This window comes from Sorex araneus, chromosome X (genome assembly GCF_027595985.1).
Source record: "Sorex araneus isolate mSorAra2 chromosome X, mSorAra2.pri, whole genome shotgun sequence".
In the NCBI taxonomy this organism is placed as follows: domain Eukaryota; kingdom Metazoa; phylum Chordata; class Mammalia; order Eulipotyphla; family Soricidae; genus Sorex; species Sorex araneus.
The window spans coordinates 359,974,270-359,995,901 of NC_073313.1; the positions used below are offsets into that span (position 1 = coordinate 359,974,270).

Below are 21,632 nucleotides of genomic sequence, written 5' to 3' on the forward strand. Positions count from 1 at the left end.
GGGATGGGGAGGGGTGGAGGAGAGGGATGGGGAGGGATGGGGAGGGATGACGGGGAGGGACGGGGAGGGATGGAGGAGAGGGACAGGGAGGGATGGAGGGGAGGGGTGGGGAGGGATGGAAGAGAGGGATGGGGAGGGATAGAGGGGAGGGACCGGGAGAAGGAATGGAGGAGGAAGGTAGAGGGGAGGGACGAAGGGAGGGATGGGAGGAAGGAGGGAGGGGATGGAGCAGGGCGGGAGGGGAGGAGTCCTCGCCTCCACCCCACGGTCCTTACCTGCTGGGGGAAACAGGTGCGGACAGAGTGTTCCGTGTAGCCAAAGGACGGTCCCTCGAAGACAGCTGTTGGGAGCTTCAGAACTTCCTTCAGAAACTGGTCAAACTTGCTAAATATCAGCAAACCATTGGAATCTGACATCTGGGAGAAAACATCTATGAGAACAAAACCAAACAGCGTCAAACTAGAAAGATCAGGTTTACAAAGGGCTCTATGTTATTTGTATACTGGCAAAAGGCAGCATTAAAAGTAGCAAAAACAAGTGTGGTTTCAACGAAGATTAAGACGTATTTGCATTCACACTGATGATTGCTAACAGGGCCCTCTCTCCCACCAACTTAAATATCATCCCTAAACACGAGATCACACGGACACTCTGTCTGCCCACTCCCACGGAGTGGCGTAACTGGTGGTCTGTAACCTTTCCCTTATTTAAATCTCAGCTGGCTTCCAAGGAGAATTTGGAGTAGTATCTTTATCTCGCAGCACTTATATAAATGTATTACTTCTATATGACATAAGCATACTTGAGTGGATGAATACATTAACATACTGGGTGATGAGAATGAAAGAAATTACATTACATTTGTACAATCACATGCTAAGGATGTACTGTTTGCCTGTGAAGAAAGAAATGTAAGAGAAACATACAGCAGGTTTAAAATATTTGGGGCTTGAGTGGTAGTACAGCGAGTAGGGGTTTGCCTTGTACACAGCTGACCCAGGTTCGATCCTCAGCATCCCATGGTCCCCAGAGCCTGCCAGGAGTGACCCCTGAGCAGAGTCAGGTAAAAGCCCTGAGCACCAGTGGGTGTGGCCCAAAGGGAAATAAAAATTCAATTAGTAAGGTATAACAAGAACTGATAATAATCTATCCCAAGGTAGCTTTAATACTATAAGCACCTACTTCTACATAAAGTCTGACCAAAAAAGATGAAGAGGAAGTTTTGGGAATATTAATATATTTACATATTCTTGGATAAAGTCTCTACTCTCCAATGAGAGTTTTTTTTCTCCTAGTTGCTCTTCCTCCCCTACCCCCATAATTAGGAGAAAAGAAAATAACTATGAGTTCAAAAACAACTCAAAAAGAAATGTGAGTGAGGGGCGGAGAGTTAGAGCAGTGACAGGGTGGTTGCCTTGCACAAGGCTAACTTGCTTTGATCCCGGAATTCCAAAAGGTCCCCAAGCACACCGCCAGGAGTAACCTCCTGAGTACAAAGCCAGGACTAAGCCCTGAGCATCGCAGGATATGGTCCCCAAACAAACAAAGAAAAAAACTCAAAACCAATACGAACTACTTTTTGGTATAAACTTCCTTACAAAGAGCAAAGAAAGTGATTTCATGATGCTTAGTCAAATAAATAGTACTTTTCAACAGTACTTTGAAAAGTCATGTTCCGTACTTGCATGGTGAATGAGTCTATCAAATGGGCATGAACCATATATAGATTCTTTAGGTTCACTGTGTAAATTATATTTGAACTACTAAATATAAAAAATTAAAAGTACATCAATCAAAGAAAATTCCCTATTAGATGGTCAACCCCACACGGCAGGGGTGAAGCATCAGAAGCAGGAAACTACCAAAGGAACAACGGGACACGCTCTCTGGACAGCTGTGAGCCTGCAGCTGAGGGCAGCACCTGGCTCACCCGCGCTGTCAGAAGTATCCCCCGCCTGCAGCCCTCCAACCAGGGGCAAAGGGGGTACAAAGTACATCGGACTCAAAAGCTATCCTCAGCAGAGCTGGCTGTGACTCCAGCATGCATGCAAACACACACGCACACACACACACACGTAAATACAAAAGCAAAACAGGGGCTGGAGCGATAGCACAGCGGGTAGGGCGTTTGCCTTGCACGCGACCGACCCGGGTTCGAATCCCAGCATCCCATATGGTCCCCTGAGCACCGCCAGGAGTGATTCCTGAGTGCAGAGCCAGGAGTAACCCCTGTGCATTGCCAGGTGTGACCCAAAAAGAAAAAAAAAAAAGCAAAACAAAATATCCTAAGTTTTTATGCATCCTAAGTTCCAGCTGGGAGCTCTGGGTTCCTTGGAGGGCAAAGCCACACAGGAGCGAGGGGGAGAGGCGCAGAGAGAGCTGGGAGGGCGCCTCAGGTGCAGGTGACGATCCAGTCACTCGGGGAGACTGCGGCACCCACCCACGCACCGTGCACTAATCCCTTCTTTTTTCTCCGGGTGGGAAGACTACTCCCTGTGACGCGCATGGTGGCAGGGTGGCTTGTGACTAAATGCTGGACAGGGAGCCCCTGAGGAAATCAGCTGTCAGGGCCCTCCAGGTTAAAGAAAAGGCACCGAGGAGTCAAGAGGACGCGCCACATGGCCAGAGCGCACGTGCAGCACGCACGAGCCCCGGGCTGGACTCCGGCACCACCGGGAGAGACCTCGAAACCAAACAAAAATCAGCCCTCGACTCCTGATCCCTTTCTCCCGCCACCTGTGACGGCCCAGGGTCCAGCAGCCAAGGTGGACACTGTGGCGATCTCAGTTTTGCTCCTAATTTGAAAAAAACAAACCACGAGCTAGAATGGAGACAGAGACGAGGCCGGGGAGGCGGGCTGGTGGGGCTGGCTGAGCGAGCTGAAAGCCCCGGGCCCGACCGGCACCGCCAGCAGCACCGGCAGAGACAGAGAAAGCCGGTCCCAGATTCCCAGATGATCATGGACCCGGCGACCACACCCATCCTGGACTTATTTTTCTTCCCAAGAAATTTAAACTTCGGGATTCCTACAACTGTGGGTTTTTTACTTGCATACAGTAATCCCTAATGCTAAGGGCTGCCACATTCACGACACGTTACCTAGCACACGGGTGCACATAAGCATTCAGACAATTACATGAATGTCACAGGCAGGACACTCGATTAGAAAGCTGAACTCGAAGAGGCCCGACAGCTAAGAATAATCAGCTCGGCCATCGCTGAGATTCCCGAGTCCCGACTCCAGGCGCTGGAGCAGGGAGGGCACGTGCCTGGCACGTCCACTGGTGTCTGGTCCCCGGCAGCACACAGGGTCCCCCGAGACTGCAGGGAGTGATCCCTGAGCACAGAACCAGGAATAAACCCTGAGCACTGCTGCGTGTAGCCCACAAAACAAAGAGTCCAAAGACCAAGAGAGCTGGCTCCAAAGAAATTTCATTATATACAACCTCAAAATATGATACAGGAAAAAAGTTTGAAAGTGTTCAGGGCAACGCTGGACAAGATGTGAGGGTTAAAAAAGTAGGTAAAGGGGGCCGGAGCGATAGCACAGAGGGTAGGGCGTTTGCCTTGCACGTGGCCGACCCGGGTTCGATCCCCGGCATCCCATATGGTCCCCCAAGCACCACCAGGAGTAATTCCTGAGTGCAAAGCCAGGAGTAACCCCTGAGCATCGCTGAGTGTGACCCAAAAAAAGCAAAAAAAAAAAAAAGTAGGTAAAGGGATATTCTTGATAACCTTTCAGTGTCAAAATTGCTAACCACAATGCTCAAAAGGGGAGAGGGACGAGGAGGGGTAGGAGAAGGAAAGGGAGAGGGTATGGGGGGGGAGAGGGAGAGGGAGAGAGAGAGAGAGAGAAAGAAAGAGAGAGAGAGAGAGAGAGAGAGAGAGAGAGAGAGAGAGCCTGCCATAGATGCAGGCTGGGGGAGGGGGCGGGGGTGATGGAGGGAACCTGGGGACACTGGTGCTGGGAAATAAACACGATGGAGGGATGGGTGTTGGAACACTGTGTGAATGAAGTCTAATCATGAACGGCTTTGTAAGAGTCTGTCTCATAGTGATTCAATTAAAAAAAGTGTACAGGACAGGACGGGAGTGAGAGTATTGTGGGTAGGGCGTTTGCTTAGAACACAACCAACCAGGGTTCGAGTCCTTGCATCCCTTGCAGGTCCCCAAGCACTGCCGAGAGTGATCCCTGAGTGCGAGCTAGGAGCAACCCCTGAACACCACCAGGTGTGACCCAAGAAACAAGCAGAAAAGAAAAGTGTCCAGGCAGGAACTGTCCAGAAAGATCTCCAGGATCGGAAACCTAAGAGTCAGGCCTCGAAGTGGGGGCGGGCGGCGGGCACCCACGGGTTGGGAGCAGGGTGAGAAGAGGCTAAAGCCCGGACTGTTAGTGCAGGAGGCAGGGAGCAGAGAGGGAGGGGAACTCACAGGGAGAAGCACCAGAAAGGTGAGAGATGGAAGTATCTTCCTAGGACCCGGGGGCTGGCTCAGAGGTGGAACACATGCCCTGCCTGTGTGCAGTCTCGGATAATTCCTTGGTGCTGACAGGGAGTGGGGGAAGGATGTTATGAAAAATACTATGAAAGAGGAAGGAGTTCTTTAAAACTTCTTTGGCTGGACTGGGGGGCTGGGCAATACTTCAGTGGGTGGGCATTTCCCTTGCACATGGCCGACCAGGTTCGATCCCCAGCACCCCATATGGACCCCAAGCACTGCCAGGAGTAACCCCTGAGAATTGTTGGGTGTGACCCAAATAGAAAAAAAAATTCTTCTTTTTTTTTTTTTTTTAGAATGGGTAATGCACTTGCCTTGCATACAGGCGGCCTTGGATCAATTCCCCGCTCCACACTTGGTCTCCTGAGAACTGCCAGGTGTGATCCCGTAACAAAGAGCCAGGAGTGGCCCCGAAACCAGTCAGTGTCACTGTCATCCCATTGCTCATTGATTTGTTCGAGCGGGCACCAGTAACGTCTTTCATTGAGAGACTTCTTGTTACTGTTTTTGGCATACCCAATATCCAATACGCACAGGTAGCCTGCCAGGCTCTGCCGTGCGGGCTCCGTACTCTCGGTAGCTTGCCGGGCTCTCCGAGAGGGGCGGAGGAATTGAACACAGGTTGGCCACGTGAAAGGCGAACGCCCAACCGCTGTGCTATCGCTCCAGCCCCAAACCAGTACATACATAAATAAAACTGTGGTTAGTAGGCTAGAGTGATTACTCAGTGGGCTGAAACACAAGTTGTGAAACACAAGCTTTGCATGGGTTCTACTCCACAGCATTCCATCATCCCCTAAGTACTAAGCAGGGAACCAGTCCTGAAGCACTGGACATGGCCCCAAAACCAAAAAAAAAAAAAATACCTCTTCATCAGGGGCTGATGAGACAGGCCCAAGGCTGGAGGAGACGCCTGGCACGCAGGAGGCCCTGAGGCCCACCCTGGCATCATTGCTCCTGGCCCGTGCATGGTACTGGGTGTGGCTATCATGCTCCCAGCACCGCCAGGCCTGGCACAGAAGCCATCAGGCCTCTGCCCTGCGTATCGCTAGAGGTGACCCTGTGAACACCCCTGAGCACTGACAGGGGAGCCTCTCCCCAAACACACATATCCACACATAAGCGTACATAGAGAAGAGACTCCCAGAAGCTCAGTCATCTGAAACTTAAAATACTAGGGAATGGTAGAAGAGGAAGAAGAGGATCAGAGATGCTGGTGGAAACCCTTCCCAAAAACGCACCTGTGAGCCAGAATCTAGACTACAGAGATGAGGGCAAGTGTGTCTGTGTGTCCACCTGTGTGTGACGTGTTGAGGGTGACTCCCACGACATTTTCAGTGTAAGAAAGAACCTAGGATGGAAAGTTGGATCAGGGAAGACAGGAATTTAAAAGTTAAGATTGTCCCAGTTTCCTAGCCCGGGATGGTGCTGAGAGCAGAGGCAGAGGCGGTGGGGCTGCACACACCCAACAGGGCTCTACTGGCCCTACGCCACACTCAGAGCCACCAACCAGCTGACAGGGAGGGACGGAGCCCGGGACACAGCTAGAGGCTGTGGAAAGTGCGTTTGAGGGTGTTTCAATGAAGAGGTTAAGCGGCGTTCTCTAAAAGCAGAATGAACTGGGGACTTAGTACTGGGCTGTGCTCTTCTGGGGGGGGGGGTGAGCTCGCACCCTTACCATCGGACAGAAACCTGTGTGTGGGCCGGGGCAGGCCGTGCGAGGCGCCACCCGCTCCAGCTCCCCTTCTCCCTCCCCAGGCGGCCCAGGCCCTGCTGCTGCAGCTCTGCAGTGATGCCTGGAGGAGTTTCGCTTTCCTGCTCCAGCCTCTCTTTCTCCTTCCCACCGAGCCTGGCGGAGATCAGCCCCCCAGAGCCACAGGCGAGGCGGGAAGGCGGGAGGGGCCGGAGCATGGACCTGATCCTAATCAGAGGGCGGCACCCAGATCAGAGGGCAGCACCCAGATCAGAGGGTGGCATCCTAATCAGTGGGTGGCATCCTAATCAGAGGGTGGTATCCTAATCAGAGGGTGGCATCCTAATCAGAGGGTGGCATCCTAATCAGAGGGCGGCATGGAGCTTCCCAGCCCCAGGCTGTAGTTTCAGAGAACAAATTCCCATGGGTTTAAGCCACGGTGAGTTTCCCGTGTAGCGTAGTCACAACAGATTAGACCAGCAAAATATGAACCTGTGGCCACTAACAGCGGAAATACTCAAGACCGGAGACTTCTGCCACTGAGACATAACACCCGTCAGTAGAGCTCCGAGCACCCCCAACAGTGCGTACCCCAACAACAACCAATTGATACCCGACATTCCAACTACTAAAAGGGAAGTGAGAGCAAAAATGACTAACCTTTCCGCCAAAAAAATAAAAAATAAAAAAGGTATTCTTTCCAGACAATTAGTTCATGTTAGTGAGAAAATAAATTACGGCTTCCTAAGTATATATTATCACCACAAAAGAACTAGCAGAAACATGTTCATTGGTTCGGGGGATGGCAGGGAAAGTTCTGGGCCAGGCCCAGTGGATTCAGGGCTGACTTCTGGCTCCGTGTTCAGGGGTCACTCCTGGGGGTGCTCAGGGGATCGAACCCAGGTTGGCTGTACGCAAAGCGAGAATCTTCACTCCTACACTGCATCTCTGACCCTGTTGATTGTTTTCATAAGAGGAATATTGCTATTCCCAAAAGAGAAGTAATCATTAATTTTTTTGGAGTTACTGGTTAAAATTGTTTTGATTTTTGTGTTTGGTTTTTTAGTTCATGTTCCTCTTATCTGTAAAGAAAACACTAAAAAAAAACCCTGCTAATGTTAATGTTTCAGTGTTAAATGATGTATAACCATGAATCTAAATTAATGCTACATTTACCTATGTACATTAAGTATAGATATATTTTTTAATGCTGGAGCAATAGCACAGTGGGTAGGGTGTTTGCCTTGCACGCGGCCAACCCAGGTTCGATTCCTCTAACCCTCTCAGAGAGCCCAGCAAGCTACTGAGACTGAGAGTATCCCGCCTGCACGGCAGAGCCTGGCAAGTTCCTCATGGCATATTTGATATGCCAAAAACAGTAACAACAAGTCTCACTATGGAGACGTTACTGGTATCCGCTCGAGCAAATCAATGAACAACGGGACGACAGTGCGACAGTGCTACTTAAAAAAAATAAATTAATTAACATGTCCCCCCAAATTTAAACCTCTATTGTAGCTCTAAAGTCTGGCAATCAACAACTAAATCATTTCCTAGATCCCTGGAAAACTTGCCCAGTAACTTTCTCCCAACATACACACCTCCAGAAGACAGTAAGCTAGTTCCCCTTAGCTGTTAGCAGGTAGAACAGTCAGTTTTCTCCTCCTTGTAAAAATCTACGCGTCAGCCACTAGACACACGTGTACACGCCTCCAGACCATGAAGAGGCCTGGCCCCCGGGCATGGCTGTGCTGCTCTGCGCGACCCTCAGGCCTCCCGTATCCTCCTGGTGACCATCGCCCAGGTTTGACTCCCGCATCTTCCCTCAGCTCAGAACTCTGCGCCCACGTGGCCAACCACACGCTCGCGGAGGTGTCGGTGGTGCGATGAGTCAGGGCCCCAAGTGGAAACACCTGGCTTTACATGTCACTGTCCTCCTCGGGAGACTCATCTCCTGCCGTGTCTCGCCAACGCCGCAGCCTCCCACGGCTCCAAGCACCACTACCGTGCCCCGGGACCCGAGCGCCTGTTGATTCCGGCAAGACTGTTCCCGGAGGGAGGCAGGAGGGCAGGCATCAGCCACGTACTCCCCGGCCCGCCTTGCGGATGCCCCTGGGGAGTGCTTGGTGGAAGAGCTCAAGAAGTCACTCTGACTCGCCTCCGGCTCTCAACCGAGGGACACGGGCACCACGGATTCCGATTAGCCAGGAACTGCCGTCCAGTGAGGGCATACGGGAGAACAGACACCGGCCAGGCGTGGCCTGAGCAGGGGAGGCTGAGTTCAGAACAGATGAAAGCATTTGCTTCTCACTCCAGAGGCTGGGCCCCCCACCCCCGTCTGCGGACGGTCAGTAGCAGCCCTGCACAGGTGGGTGAGGGCAGGAGGCCTCGCAGCCAGCCCTGCCCTGGCTCCTCAAAGGGCAGCCGATCAACACTGCGAAAACACACGAAGTCGTACCTGTTAGCGCTAGGAAACGGTGTTTATGCTAGAACCCAAGAAAATGCCTGTTACGTGCTTATATTCCGTTATTTTTCCCTGTGTGGATAATAAAATTTTAAAACTATGTTACCTTTATGTATTCTTATCCTGAAACATGTTTTTCTTATCCTGAAACATGTTTAAAGGAATTATGTTATCACGGGGGTGGGGGAGGAGGATCTCAAAATATAACTGTACTCTCATTTTTTGAACACTAAAACTGTTTCAAGTTTTATTTTTCTCTTTTTGGGCCACACCTAGTGATGCTCAGGGGTTACTCCTGGCTTTGCACTCAGGAATTACTCCTGGTGGTGCTCGGGGAACCATATGGGATGCTGGGATTTGAACCCGGGTCGGCCTCGTGCAAGGCAAATGCCCTACCCGCTGTGCTATCGCTCCAGCCCCAAAACTGTTTCAAGTTTTTATGTTTTATATAAAATGCTGCAACAAATAAACATCTCTCTCTCTCTCTTTCTGGACCACACTCAGCTGTGCTCAGAGCTTACTCCTGCTGTGTTCAGGGATCCTTCTGGGGGGGAAGTTGGGGCCCATATGTGGTGCCAGGTGTGTGACGTGGGGCACGGGCCCTACCTGCCTCCTGGGCGCCGCTGTGAACAGTCTCGCAGCATTCCTGGTGTGTGTGATGAGAATGCCTTTGAAATAGACGCCTAATTTTTAAAAGAATTTAAAAATAAATTGCGGGAATTATCTCTGCTAACTTTTAGTACAACAGGGGAACGGATAAATAACATCACTTAGTTAAATTAATAGACGAGTATGGTTCATTAAATAATGCACTTTACATTTAGGTTTCGGTCCTCTAATGGCTGGGGGGGAATGGATCTGACGTTATTGAGTTTTGATCATACTTATGATTAAAGTCCGTCTTCAGATAATAAATAATTAGTATTGAAATCCTAACTGCATGTAGGATAGAGTCCTTAACCGCTATAAAAGTGAATCGTAACAAATGCTACCTGTGAACCCAAACCCGAGAGACCTTAAAAACCCAATAAAAAAAATTAGAAACTAAAAACACAAGTACTGGTTAAGTTACGTAAAACGCTGTCTTGGCACTAAAATAAGAAAGCCCAAAGGGCACATGTCAAATCAAAAGGGGATTGGGAAAGGAGAAAACCCTCCGGGCCAGAGAGACAGAACCACAGGGAGAGGCAGCCATGAACACAGCCCGGCCACGTCTGATCCTGGCCCCGCTACGGACCCGACACCAAGCCATCTCGGAGTCATCCCTGAGCACAGAGCCAGGAGTCAGCTCTGAACACCACCTTCTATGACAAGCCAAAAATAAATAAGGAAGGAGAAGAAGGGGCCATGAAAAAAATATAATAAATTACATGGGGCTGGAGTGATAGCAAATGGGTGCCTTCCTAACATGGTCAGACCTGAGTTTGAGACCTGGCACCACGTGGTCCCTCAAGCACTGCCACCTGCATCTAGAGAGTCCCCCTCCCCAGGCAGGCAGGTCTGAGCACTGACCCACTCAGCCCAGTGGGCTCAGTGGCACCTGGAGTGGCCCCCAGGCCCCATGAGCGATGCTTGGGACGCCCTTGCCCCACCAAGAGTAGAGACGGGAATCAACAGCTGGGGGTGCTGTGTGTGCTGGACACGCAACCTCCAGCACGGACATGTGTGCGGAAACAGTGAGGCAGGAGGGCAGAACTGGTCTTCTGAGCATGAAGATGGCACGGAAAACAGTCAACTCTCTGACCCTCTCAGCCCCGGGGAGCGGTGACTCACAGCACCTTCTCCCTGCCCGTCCCTGCCTCGGGGACATGCTTACTCCCTGCCCACAACTGCCCGCGTTCAGCCCGCACATGTCTCTGGGTGCCACTGGAATAATGGTTACTTGTGGATCCTCTAGGAAGTTCAGAGACACGAAGATACACAGACAGAGACAGAGAGAGACAGACACACAGACACAGACACAGACACACACACACACACACACACACACAAGACCACTATGTTCTGATCCAGATTTTACCCAGAATTCAAAACACACATCGGTACTTTGTCACAAGCAGCAGTGAGTTGACATTTCTCTAAGCCACAATAATGATGGGCGGTCTTTATCTGGCATCATCCTCAGTAAACAAAACCCCAACTTTCTTCTTGCTTGAAAGAAATCTCATTTCACCCTTATCATTCTATCTTCGGAAAAACATGGTAGAATTTCTTAAATATCAAGAAATTTCAGATTCAAAGACAGTCATATTTTGAGACAGCATATGAATAAAAACCACTCAATATTTAAGTAAAATTATATTTACTAACAATTATCCTACTACAGTAACGTGGAGTTTTTTTAGGTTTTGTTTTTGGAGGGGCCACGCCTGGCAGTGCTCAGGGCTTACTCCTGGCTCAGTGCTCAGGGATCACTCTCTGGCGGGGCACAGGGGACCATATGGGATACCGGGGATCAAACCCAGATCAGCTACATGCAAGGCAAGTGCCAACCCTACTATACTATCTCTCCAGCCGCTGCAGCTGATTTTGAAATGAAGATAAACTATGAAGACACCCTATAATATAGAGAAACGGGGTGCCCAGAGCACTACAAAGGCTCACAAAGAAAGACAGAGAGGCCCAGAGCACAGAGCCTGGCGTCTCCGTGGCGGCAGGTACCTGGCGGATGAAGGGCTAAATGACAACCCTTAGCAGAAAGTTAAATAGCTGTGATCCCCATCCCCCAGGAATTCATCTGTGGTTTCTCACATGCACATCATACTACATATCTCATTTATTCTCAAAGAGAGAAAGAGAGAGGGAAATGGGGGGGGGGGGCGTACAGCACAGTGCCTGCTCTGTGCTTGGGGCAGTGTTGCCAGAGGCGACCAGGGCCACAGTCACTGATACCGTGGCCTTTGGAACTGGGGGCGCTGAACTCATGCATTGCGCAGACGATGCAAGTGGGGTCTCTCCCGAAGCTGTTTCATTCTCTTCCCTTTCTCAATTCTTTGTTGGTGGTGCTGGGCCCCACCCAGCTGGACTCGCTCCGTGCTTACTGTCTCTCCCAGCTGTGCTCAGGGCACCAGGAACCAAACTCGGGGCTAGCAGGAAGGCAAACACTCTGGTGCTGAGCCGCCCCCCAGCCCTGCTAAACCTTTCTTAGAGAGTACAGAGCTGACTAGCAGCAGGGGAGAGAACACGGACAGAAATGACAGGCTGCCAACCTCTAAGTACCCGATGTGATGCCAAGCCACGGGCGAGCAGCCCCAACGCAGCCAACACCGCCAGACAGACGCGAGCCATGAGGTAAAGGGACCAGGACTGACTTGCCCACACCTCGTCAAATCCCGGCTCTCACTGCAAGCGAGCAACATAATAATCGTCTTCAAGTGTAACTTTGGCAATACTTCTAAAAGATTTAAAAGTTCTTTTTAAATGTCAGCATCACTATTCTAAATCTTTTTTAAGGTTGACAGTTTTTATTCTTTAGTATTCTTTCCATTTCTCCACATTCCTCTGGCGCAATACTCTCAGCTTGAATTGACTGTCATCCCTATCTTTTTACTTCTTCTCCACAGATGGTGTCTTTATTTTCTGGCCACTTTTAAGATGCTTTCTCCTTATCACTCACTGGCTTTGAGTGATTTGTTATGTTTGTCTTGTAATTCACGTTTCCTATGCTTGAGTGAACGTCTTGTATCTGTGAGCTTATAAATTACATCAACTCTTGCATGCAGCCAACCCGGATTCTACTCTGGCACCACATGTTTCCCCAAAGCCCCACTAGGAGAGATCCCTGGTCCTGGAGCTCACCCAGCAGTAGGTCAGTATGTAAAGAAAGAAAAGACAAGGGTTGGTTTTTTTTTTTTTTTTTTTGCTTTTTTTTGGGGGGTCACACCCGGCGATGCACAGGCGTCACTTCTGGCTCTGCACTCAGGAATTACCCCTGGCAGTGCTCAGGGGACCATATGGGATGCCGGGGATCGAACCCAGGTCGGCCGCGTGCAAGGCAAACGCCCTACCTGCTGTGCTATCGCTCCAGCCCCAAGACAAGGGTTTTTTATTTCTTGCACTTTTGCTTTTGGTTTCTGGGCCACACCTGGCAGTGCTCAGAGATACTTCCTGCCTCCATACTTCGGGAGCACTCCTGGCGATGCCTGGGGACCAATATGGGATGCCAGGGATGGAACCCAGGGTAGCCACGTGCAAGGCAAAACACAAAATACAAGAGAGCACTAAGCACACCGTCAATGCTCCCATCTGACCAGTAGGTGGCGCTGTTGAGCTCAGCCTCTGGCCCTAAGGTGGCGGGAGGGAGGGCGAGAGGAACAGGAAGCAAGCATCCATATGGCATCATCCGAATTCTGAAAACATTCCTTTAAACTAGCTGAAAGTTCGAGCTTGAAATAAAAATCTTTCAAAGAGTATTAAAAATACTTACATCTCAATTTGTCCAGCATTTTCCCACCACACATGGTCGCTAGCATAGCTTTAACGGAAAACACCGTCAGCTTGCCTCGGCCCTCACTGCAAGACAAATTATATTAGAAATCATCTCAGCCGGGAGCCACAAACGCCATCACACACATCACTAGGTGTCGCAAACCTTTCAAGGGCCCCCTACTTACCTACCCGATTATCACCGGTGGGGAAGCCTCTAGATCTGGGGGTTGGGTTTTCTTTCCCCGCCACCCCCCTTATGTAACAGAAGCCTCCACCTCTGTGAGGTGATAAATGCTCAATGAAAACCATCTGGAAGTGCGTGCATCTCAAACATCCTGTTAGCAATTTAGCAGTTTCTAATGGCTGCAGACACAGTGGCCAAATGGATGAACCTGGTGTGAATTTATTAGCAGCCCAGCCTATGGGATCCACAGCTGAGCTGTCCTTAAGTCTCCAAACCGGAGGCCGCAGAGGTCTGAGGGACAGTGCTGAAAACCCCGGCCTCCGTGCAGTCACACACGGTGCTGACGGAGCCCCATGAGGCTATGGAGATTTCGGGGCTCACTCATCTTTTTTTTTCCACTGCAGCAACCTTTGATTATTCTAAGCAGCTCATCACTTCTGTCTCAGTCTTCCCAGAAGGGGCAGGAGAGCAAAGTTCATTCTGGCCGGGAACTCACTTGAAAAATCCAAAGCAGAATGACCCACAGTAACCTGCATCCCGCTGCAGGGCCTAGGACCCCCTCAGGAGACCCCCGCCCCACCACCCATCCACCTGGTCAACCATGCCAGGCTTCACAGGAGAAGGCAACTCGCTGGCCTGGGTTTTCTGTCATCACAGGCAGTGGACAATGGTTTTTGTGTTCATCTTATAAAGCTTGCCTTACGGCCCTTTAGAGCCCCTTCCACTAAAAGCACCCGCACAAGCCTGAGTACCCCACCATCTTGGTTCTGGAAATCCTGTTTTCCAAACCTTCTTTATGACAGGCCTGGCCACACCTCCATCCAAGTGGGTGTGGCTAAAAGGTGCCCAGGACCGGCACCACCGGGAAATACCGATGTCTGTGCCGTCTGACGCCTAACTCGCTCGGCTCACCGCATCTCCCTGGGAGACGGAGCAGAAACCCTGGCAACTGGTCACACGGGGGTGGCTTTCTCCTAAGGCTTAGAGTTCCTGAGAAACTCAGGTGCCGTCCAGGCTCACACAGCACGGTGCCACAAGCCCCCGGAAACGCTGAGGAGCCCGGGCTCCTGCCCACGGCCACCGCTGCCTCCAAGCGAGGCCAGGGGCTGAGAGGAACGGACGGCACAGAACTCTGACGGGCCGTTTCCTCTGGTCACCAACCACCTGCATTTACGCATATCCTACCTTCTCTACCGAGGGGCAAAGAAAAACTCCAGAGAGGGGATGTCCCTTCTCAGGACACAACGAGCCGTGCTCGCTCCGGACATCCAGGAGCAGGCGTGGGAGAGGCCGCGGGGTGAGGCTGGAGCAGCGCGACAGGGACAGGCGACCAGCGGTGGGCAAGAGAGAGCGCCCGCAGGCAGCACCCACCGCGCACCAAACGTGCCCAGCCTTCTCAGGCCCTCGAGAGCCACGGGGTGAGGCCGACAGAGAGAACGCGCTCTACTGCTTACGTCTGAAGAAGGACAGAAGCAGCTTCTACCCAGAGCAAAGTGGCCCAGAAAGAAGGAACACACAGACCAGGCCTGAACACCGCCCTGAAGTCAGACAGCGGGTGGGCGGGCCTGGAGAGCAGAGGAGGAGCCGGAAGTGCTCGTGAGCAAGAGCCGAGCATGACTGCTCAGCTGGTGATAGTTTAGACGGTTGATGACATTTTTTTCCCCGGGGGGGGGGGGTGTCGGGGACACACCCAGTGGTGCTCAGGGCTTACTCCTGGCCCTGTGCTCATGGGTCATTCCTGACAGGGTACATGGGACCATATGGGGTTCTGGGGATCAAATCAGGGTCAGCTGTGAGAAGGATGAAAGCCCTATCCACTATCTCTGGCTCTGGTGAGAGTTGGTTTTTTGCTGCTGTTTTTATTTTAATTAGAGAACTGTGATATACAAAGTTGATAGTTGATTTTTAAGCATATACCAATATGCTAGTATATAAATATATAATAATATACACATATATTATAGTACTGCGGGCAGGATGCTTGTCTTGCACACAGCCAACCTGGGTTCAATCCCCAGCTCCCTAGATGGTCCCCCAAACCCTGCTAGGATGATTCCTCAGACAGACACAGGAGTAAGCCCTGAGCACCACCAGGTGTGGTACAAAAACAACAAGTTTGACAGCTAGGGCTAGAGAGGTAGCACAGCACGTGAGTCACCTGCCTTGCATGCGGCCAACGTTAGTTCCATCCCTGGTCCCAATTATGGTCCCTCAGGGCCCCACCAGACGTGATCCCTAAGCACCACCAGGTGTATTAAATTGGAGGGCGTGTTGGAGACCACACAGGGCCATGCTCAGGGCTTACTCCTGGCTCTATACTCAGGGATTACTCCTTGTGGGACTCGGAACCATACGTAGTCCCTGGGATCAAACCCAGGTTGGCGACATGCAAAGCAAGCACCCAGCTGTACCATCTCTTCAGCCCAAAAACAAAACAAAACTGCTGTGAAATGTTAATCCCCCTAAGCCAATCAGAATCCTGTTGTAACACAATTCAATCCCAATAGAATTAGCAAATGAGTGTTGTGGATAACAAGATGATCCTTAATGCATCTTTAGTTATAGATCCATACAAATCTCAGTGAAGTGAGAAACAGAAATAAGAACACAAAAAGATACAATTCAAATGCCTAAATTCCACCCTGTTTTTTGGTTTTGTTTTTTTTTTTTACAAGCTCCTTGTGTTATTATGAATTCAGAGCTAGAACCGCCACTATCACATTTTGAGTGCAACACTAAGACTGGCTTTTGTTTGGCTGGATATGATAAAGAACAAACATTGTAAAAGATCAAAGACCGTTAGTCATATTGTGTTTGTGTAGCTCCTTCTGGCTCCAAATCTCACATTCTTCCTACAAAAACACTATGCAGTGATGTTGATTCCCTGCCGCTGAGAAGCAAGCAGATCCCATCGGCACGAGGGGGAGTGTGGCGAGTGCAGCATACGGGCAGGACAGCTGCAGCCAACTTGGTTCTGGAGGAAACATTAACCTACAGCCCCACCAGTAAACACCTCCAACAGGGTTTAACAGATACAACTTCTCTACTTTAAAAAATGACTATGGGGGTGCTGGAGCAATGCACAGCGGGTAGGGCGTTTGCCTTGCGTGCGGCCGACCCCCCAGCACTGCCAGGAGTAATTCCTGAGTGCATGAGCCAGGAGTAACCCCTGAGCATCACCAGGTGTGATCCAAAAAGAAAAAAAAAATTATGATGGCACTTCAACAACTTTTAATTCACCTTCAACACACTCTAGAAACACTAAATGTATAAAACTTGGTATTCCTTATTTTAAATCTCCCATTTTTGGGGGGAGCGAGAGGGGGGCAAAAAGACAGCAGATAAGGTAAGGCACCTAACCCTGCATGCAGTGGGCCCTGGTTCGATGCCCTGAGCAATGCCGGGGTCACTCTTAAACACAGAGCCAGGAACAGCCCCTTAGCACTGCCAGGTTCAGTACAAAGACTAAACCTATTTTTGGGGAAATTTTTTTGGTGGTGCTGGGGATTTGAACCCAGGGCCTTCTATATACCACCCAAACAGCCTCTCAGGCCCCAGGGCTGTGGCTCAGAGGGAGAGCACCTGCCTCACAGGCTTGAGGTCAGGAGTTCGATCCCGGCAGAGCCCTCGATGCCAAGTGCAACCCCAGCTGCCCCACCATTTGTGGTCCGCAGCAAGAGCAACCCCCAGTCACCAGAGCAACAAAAGGCAAAGAAAAAGCACCGTCCCTTGGGGCCGGAGCGATAGCACAGCGGGTAGGGCATTTGCCTTGCACGCAGCCGACCTGGGTTCGATCCCCGGCATCCCATATGGTCCCCCAAGCACCGCCAGGAGTAATTCCTGAGTGCAAAGCCAGGAGTAACCCCTGAGCATTGCTAGGCGTGACTCAAAAAGCAAAAAAAAAAAAAAAAGAAAGAAAGAAAGAAAGAAAGAAAGAAAAAAGCACCGTCCCTTACCTCACTCGGCTGCCAAGAACTGCCCCAGACACGGCCAGTCGGCTCTCAAGCACAGACCCACCGACAAAACGCAACCGAACGAGCCAGCACACAAGCCCGTATTCTTCCCCACTCACTGGGGGCATGACTCGCTCAGCGGCCAGTCTCAGAGCCGTCTACAAACAATTAACACAGTGACAGAGCAACCAAGGACGTGCGGTCACTTAAGCAGTCATCTCTCATTCCAACTTTCCAACCGCGCTTTCCTGGGCAGCAAAGTCCTGTGGCATCTCCACACATCACCTACCTCCTGCCCAGCGAACCAGGGCTCCTCCCGCCCTCTGCCTGCCCACCCCTCCAGGGGGCTGAGTCCAGTGAGGAATTGGCCATGGGCTTGGCCACGGGAATGCACTGGATGGAGGGGCTGTGAAAGAAGGGGGGCTGTCTGGGATGAAGAATCATAGCCAACCTATGGGGGCATCAAGTTGCAGACAGGAATCTGGCAGATGACGCTTGGCGAGTCCTGATGGGTAATATCCGGTGAGCGGGCAGCCATGCCCCCGCGCCCAAGGGATGGGCTCAGGTCTATGACAAACTCACCTTTCCCACGGACAAAGCTGACCCTCACTTACAGCTGGACGTTCACAGTTTCAACCACTAGAAGTGTTACTCGCCCCTCAAAAAAGGAAATATTCATATGAGCAAACTAACAGATGGGATATTTAAAGACACTTGCAAGTATTAAAGATATGCAAAATCTAAGTATAAACTGGCATGAAGAAATAATTTAATAAAATTAATGGAGGGGCTGGAGCGATAGCACAGAGGGTAGGGCGTTTGCCTTGCACGCAGCCGACCCAGGTTCGATCCCCGGCATCCCATATGGTCCCCCAAGCACTGCCAGGAGTAATTCCTGAGTGCAAAGCCAGGAGTAACCCCTGAGCATCGCTGGGTGTGACCCAAAAAGCAATAAATAAATAAATAAATAAATAAATAAATAAATAAATAAAATTAATGGAGGGTCTGAAGAGATAGTACAGCAGGTACGGCGCTTGCCTTGCCCGTGGCTGACCCAGGTTCAATCCCCAGCATCCCGTACTAGGAGTGCTCCTTGGGCATAGAGTGAGAAGTAAGTCCTGAGCACTACTGGGAACAGTCCAAAAACAACAACCAAGGGAATGATCTCAAACTCCTCCTCAAATCATTTTTCTTTTAAAACATTAGTTCCTTCTAAAGAAAAAAAATCAACAACTTAAATGCACACCTTCAGTGTCTGGAGAACCAACAACAAATGAACACAAAAACTCGTAGAAGAAAGAAAATAATAAAAACCAGAGCAAAAATTAACAGTATTGAAATCAAGAAAGCAACACAAAGACCCAGTGACTCGGAGTTGGCTCTTCCAAAGAATCAGCAAGAGACAAACCTCTGGCTAGACTCAGGAGGAAGCAAAAAAAGAAAAAAATTATTTTGTACCAACCAAGGGGAGCAGCAAGGGGGACATGGTGGAGGAAGGTCACACTGCTGGTGGGACTGAAGCTGAAACACTGAATACCCAAAACAACTATATTACGAACAACTTTGTAAATCACATAAAATAAACGATTATTTTTTTAAGTTTTTGGGTCATACCCAGCGATGCTCAGAACTTACTCCTGGTTCTGCACTCAGGGATCACTCTTGGAGGTGCTTGGGGAACCATAAGGGGTGATGGGGTGCTATGGATTGAACCGGAGTCCATCACATGCAAGGTAAATTCCCTACCCACTGTACTATCTCTCCAGCCCCTAAATAAAGTTTTTTTTAAAAAAAAATCCTTTAGAACCAATTCAATCAGCTTAATCAATGGCTGAATAAATAGCAGCAGTCCTGCATTAAAAAAAAAAAAACCCTTTAGAAGACTTACTGCCATTAATCCTTAATCCTCTTCCAACATTTTAAAGAAACAGGAATTCTTCCTAACACCTTCTATAAAGCTAATTTTACACTAATACCCAAAACTGACAGAAATACTACCCAAAAAAATTTCAGACCAATATTATTGATGAATATCAATGAGAAAATCCTCAACAAAATCTTAGCAAGCTAATTCAACAGCATATTGAAAAATTCATACACTGTGATCAAGTGGGATTCATCCCAAGGATGCAAGGATGGTCAATACACACAAATCAATTAACAGAATACACCACATCAGTAAAAGACAAAAATCATATAATCATATCAACTTATGCACAGAAAGCTTTTGACAAAATCCAAGATTCATTCACAACAGAAACCCTCAACAAAAGAGGGGTGGAAGGAACAAAACTCAAGATAGTAACAGCTATCTATAAAACGGCCATAGACAGGGGCTGGAGCAATAGCACAGTGGGTAGGGTGTTTGCCTTGCATGCGGCTGACCCAGGTTCGAATCCCAGCATCCCATATGGTCCCCTGAGCACCGCCAGGAGTAATTCCTGAGTGTAGAACCAGGATATAACCCTTGTGCATCGCTGGGTGTGACCCAAAAAGGAAAAAAAAAGCCCATAGACAATATTATTCTTTTTTTAAAAAATTGGATCATCATGAGATACAGTTACAAGCTTTCATGTTTGAGTTACCATCACACAATGATCAAACACTGATCCCTCCATCAGTGCACATTCACCACCACCAATCTTCCCTGTAAACACCCCCTTCCTACCCTCCTACTTCCTCCATGGCAGGCAATTTCCCCCATACTTTCTCTCTACTTTTCAATATTATTCTTAAAGATGAAAAACTGAAAGCATTCCCGCTGAGATCAGGCATAAGGAGGGGATGTCCACTATTTTCTTTTTATTTTTTTTTCTCTTTGGGTCATACCTGGCGATGCACAGGGGTTATTCCTGGCTCATGCACTCAGGAATTACTCCTGGCAATGCTCAGGGGACCATATGGGATGCTGGGAATCGAACCCGGGTCGTCCGCGTGCAAGGCAAACACCCTTCCCGCTGTGCTACTGCTCCAGCCCCGAAATGTCCACTACTGAACACTTGTTCAACATTATTAAAAGTCCTAGCAACAGCAATCAGGCAAGAAAAGGAAGTCAAAGTGATCCAAATTGGAAAAGAGAAAGTAAAATAATCTGTATTTCCAGATGCCATGACATATACATTTAAGACCCTCAAGAGTCCACTAAAAAAACTCCTAGAACAACAAACCAATATAGCCAGGTGGCCACCTACAAAGTCAATATACAAAAACCAGTTCCATCTCTATAGACAAACAATTTGAATCAAAGGAGAAAGAGAGCAAAAAGTCTATCCCACTTTAAATAGTGTCCAAAAACATCAAGTGCCTAGGAATCAACTTAACAAAAGAGGTGAGAGGTCTATATCATAAAAATTTTAAAACATTTAAGAAAGAAATTGAAGAAGATATTAGGAAATGGATAAACATGCTATGCTCGTGGATTTGAAGAATCAATATTGTCATAAAACAACTGCCCTACCTGACCTAATGCAATCCCTATCCAAATTCAGATGACATTCTTTTTTTATCCTGCAATTTCTTTTTCTTTTTTTAAAATTAATCATCGTTAAGTACAGTTACAGACTTACAAACTTTCATGATTACATCAGTCATACAATGATCAAGTACCCATCCCTCCACCAGTGCCCATTCTTCACCACCAATGTTCCCATTATCCCCCTCGTTCCCACCCCACCCCCCGCCTCTGCGGCAGGCACATTCCCTTTTACTCTTTCTCAGATGACATTTTTTTTTCTTTTTGGGTCACACCTGGTGATGCTCAGGGGTTACTCCTGGCTCTGCACTCAAGAATTACTCCTGGTGGTGCTTGGGGGGCCACATGGGACGCTAGGGATTGACACTGGGTTGGCCGCATGCAAGGCAAATGCCCTACCTGCTGTACTATAGCTCCAGCCCCTCAGATGACATTCTTATAAAGTTTGTGTGGAATCATAAAAGACTCTGAATAGCCAAAACTATGCTGAACAAAAGAAACTCAGAAGAATCTTACCTCATTACCTAACTTGAAGCTATTCTATAAAGCCATCATGATCAAAACAGCATAGTACTGGAATAAAGACAGATTCTCTGAACCATGAGTCAGATTAGAATATCCAAAGGCAAACTCCCATATTTACGATTAGCTAATTTTTGACAAAGAAACTGAGTGCATGAAATGGAATAAAGACAGCCCCTTCAACAAATGATGTTGGGAGAACTGTTAAACATGTATAAGAAAGTAAAGCTAGATCCGTATCTCACACCTTACACAAAAGTCAACCCAGAGGGGATAAAGACCATGATGTCAAACTGGAATCTATGAAGCACACTGAAGAAAACACAGGCAGAACACTCCAAGACCTAGACCTCAAAAGAATCTTCAATGATATAATGCCACTGGCAAAGGCAACAGAATCAAAATTAAACAAATCGGAC

General features: G+C 49.1%; 1 protein-coding gene across 5 annotated transcripts in view; it reads right to left on the reverse strand.

Annotated features, from left to right (window-relative positions):
• The window catches only part of DTNB (dystrobrevin beta), a 242,437-nt gene that overhangs the window by 155,052 nt on the left and 65,753 nt on the right, over nt 1-21,632 (reverse strand). For 4 of the 5 annotated variants that reach the window (XM_055121023.1, XM_055121021.1, XM_055121020.1 and 1 more), the window contains 2 exons: nt 13,081-13,166; nt 276-430 (listed from right to left, as the gene is read on the reverse strand). In XM_055121023.1, coding sequence (XP_054976998.1) covers nt 276-430; nt 13,081-13,166 — 241 coding nt within the window. The remainder of the gene's footprint in view (nt 1-275; nt 431-13,080; nt 13,167-21,632) is intronic. The other variant, XM_055121024.1, reaches the window with a different exon arrangement.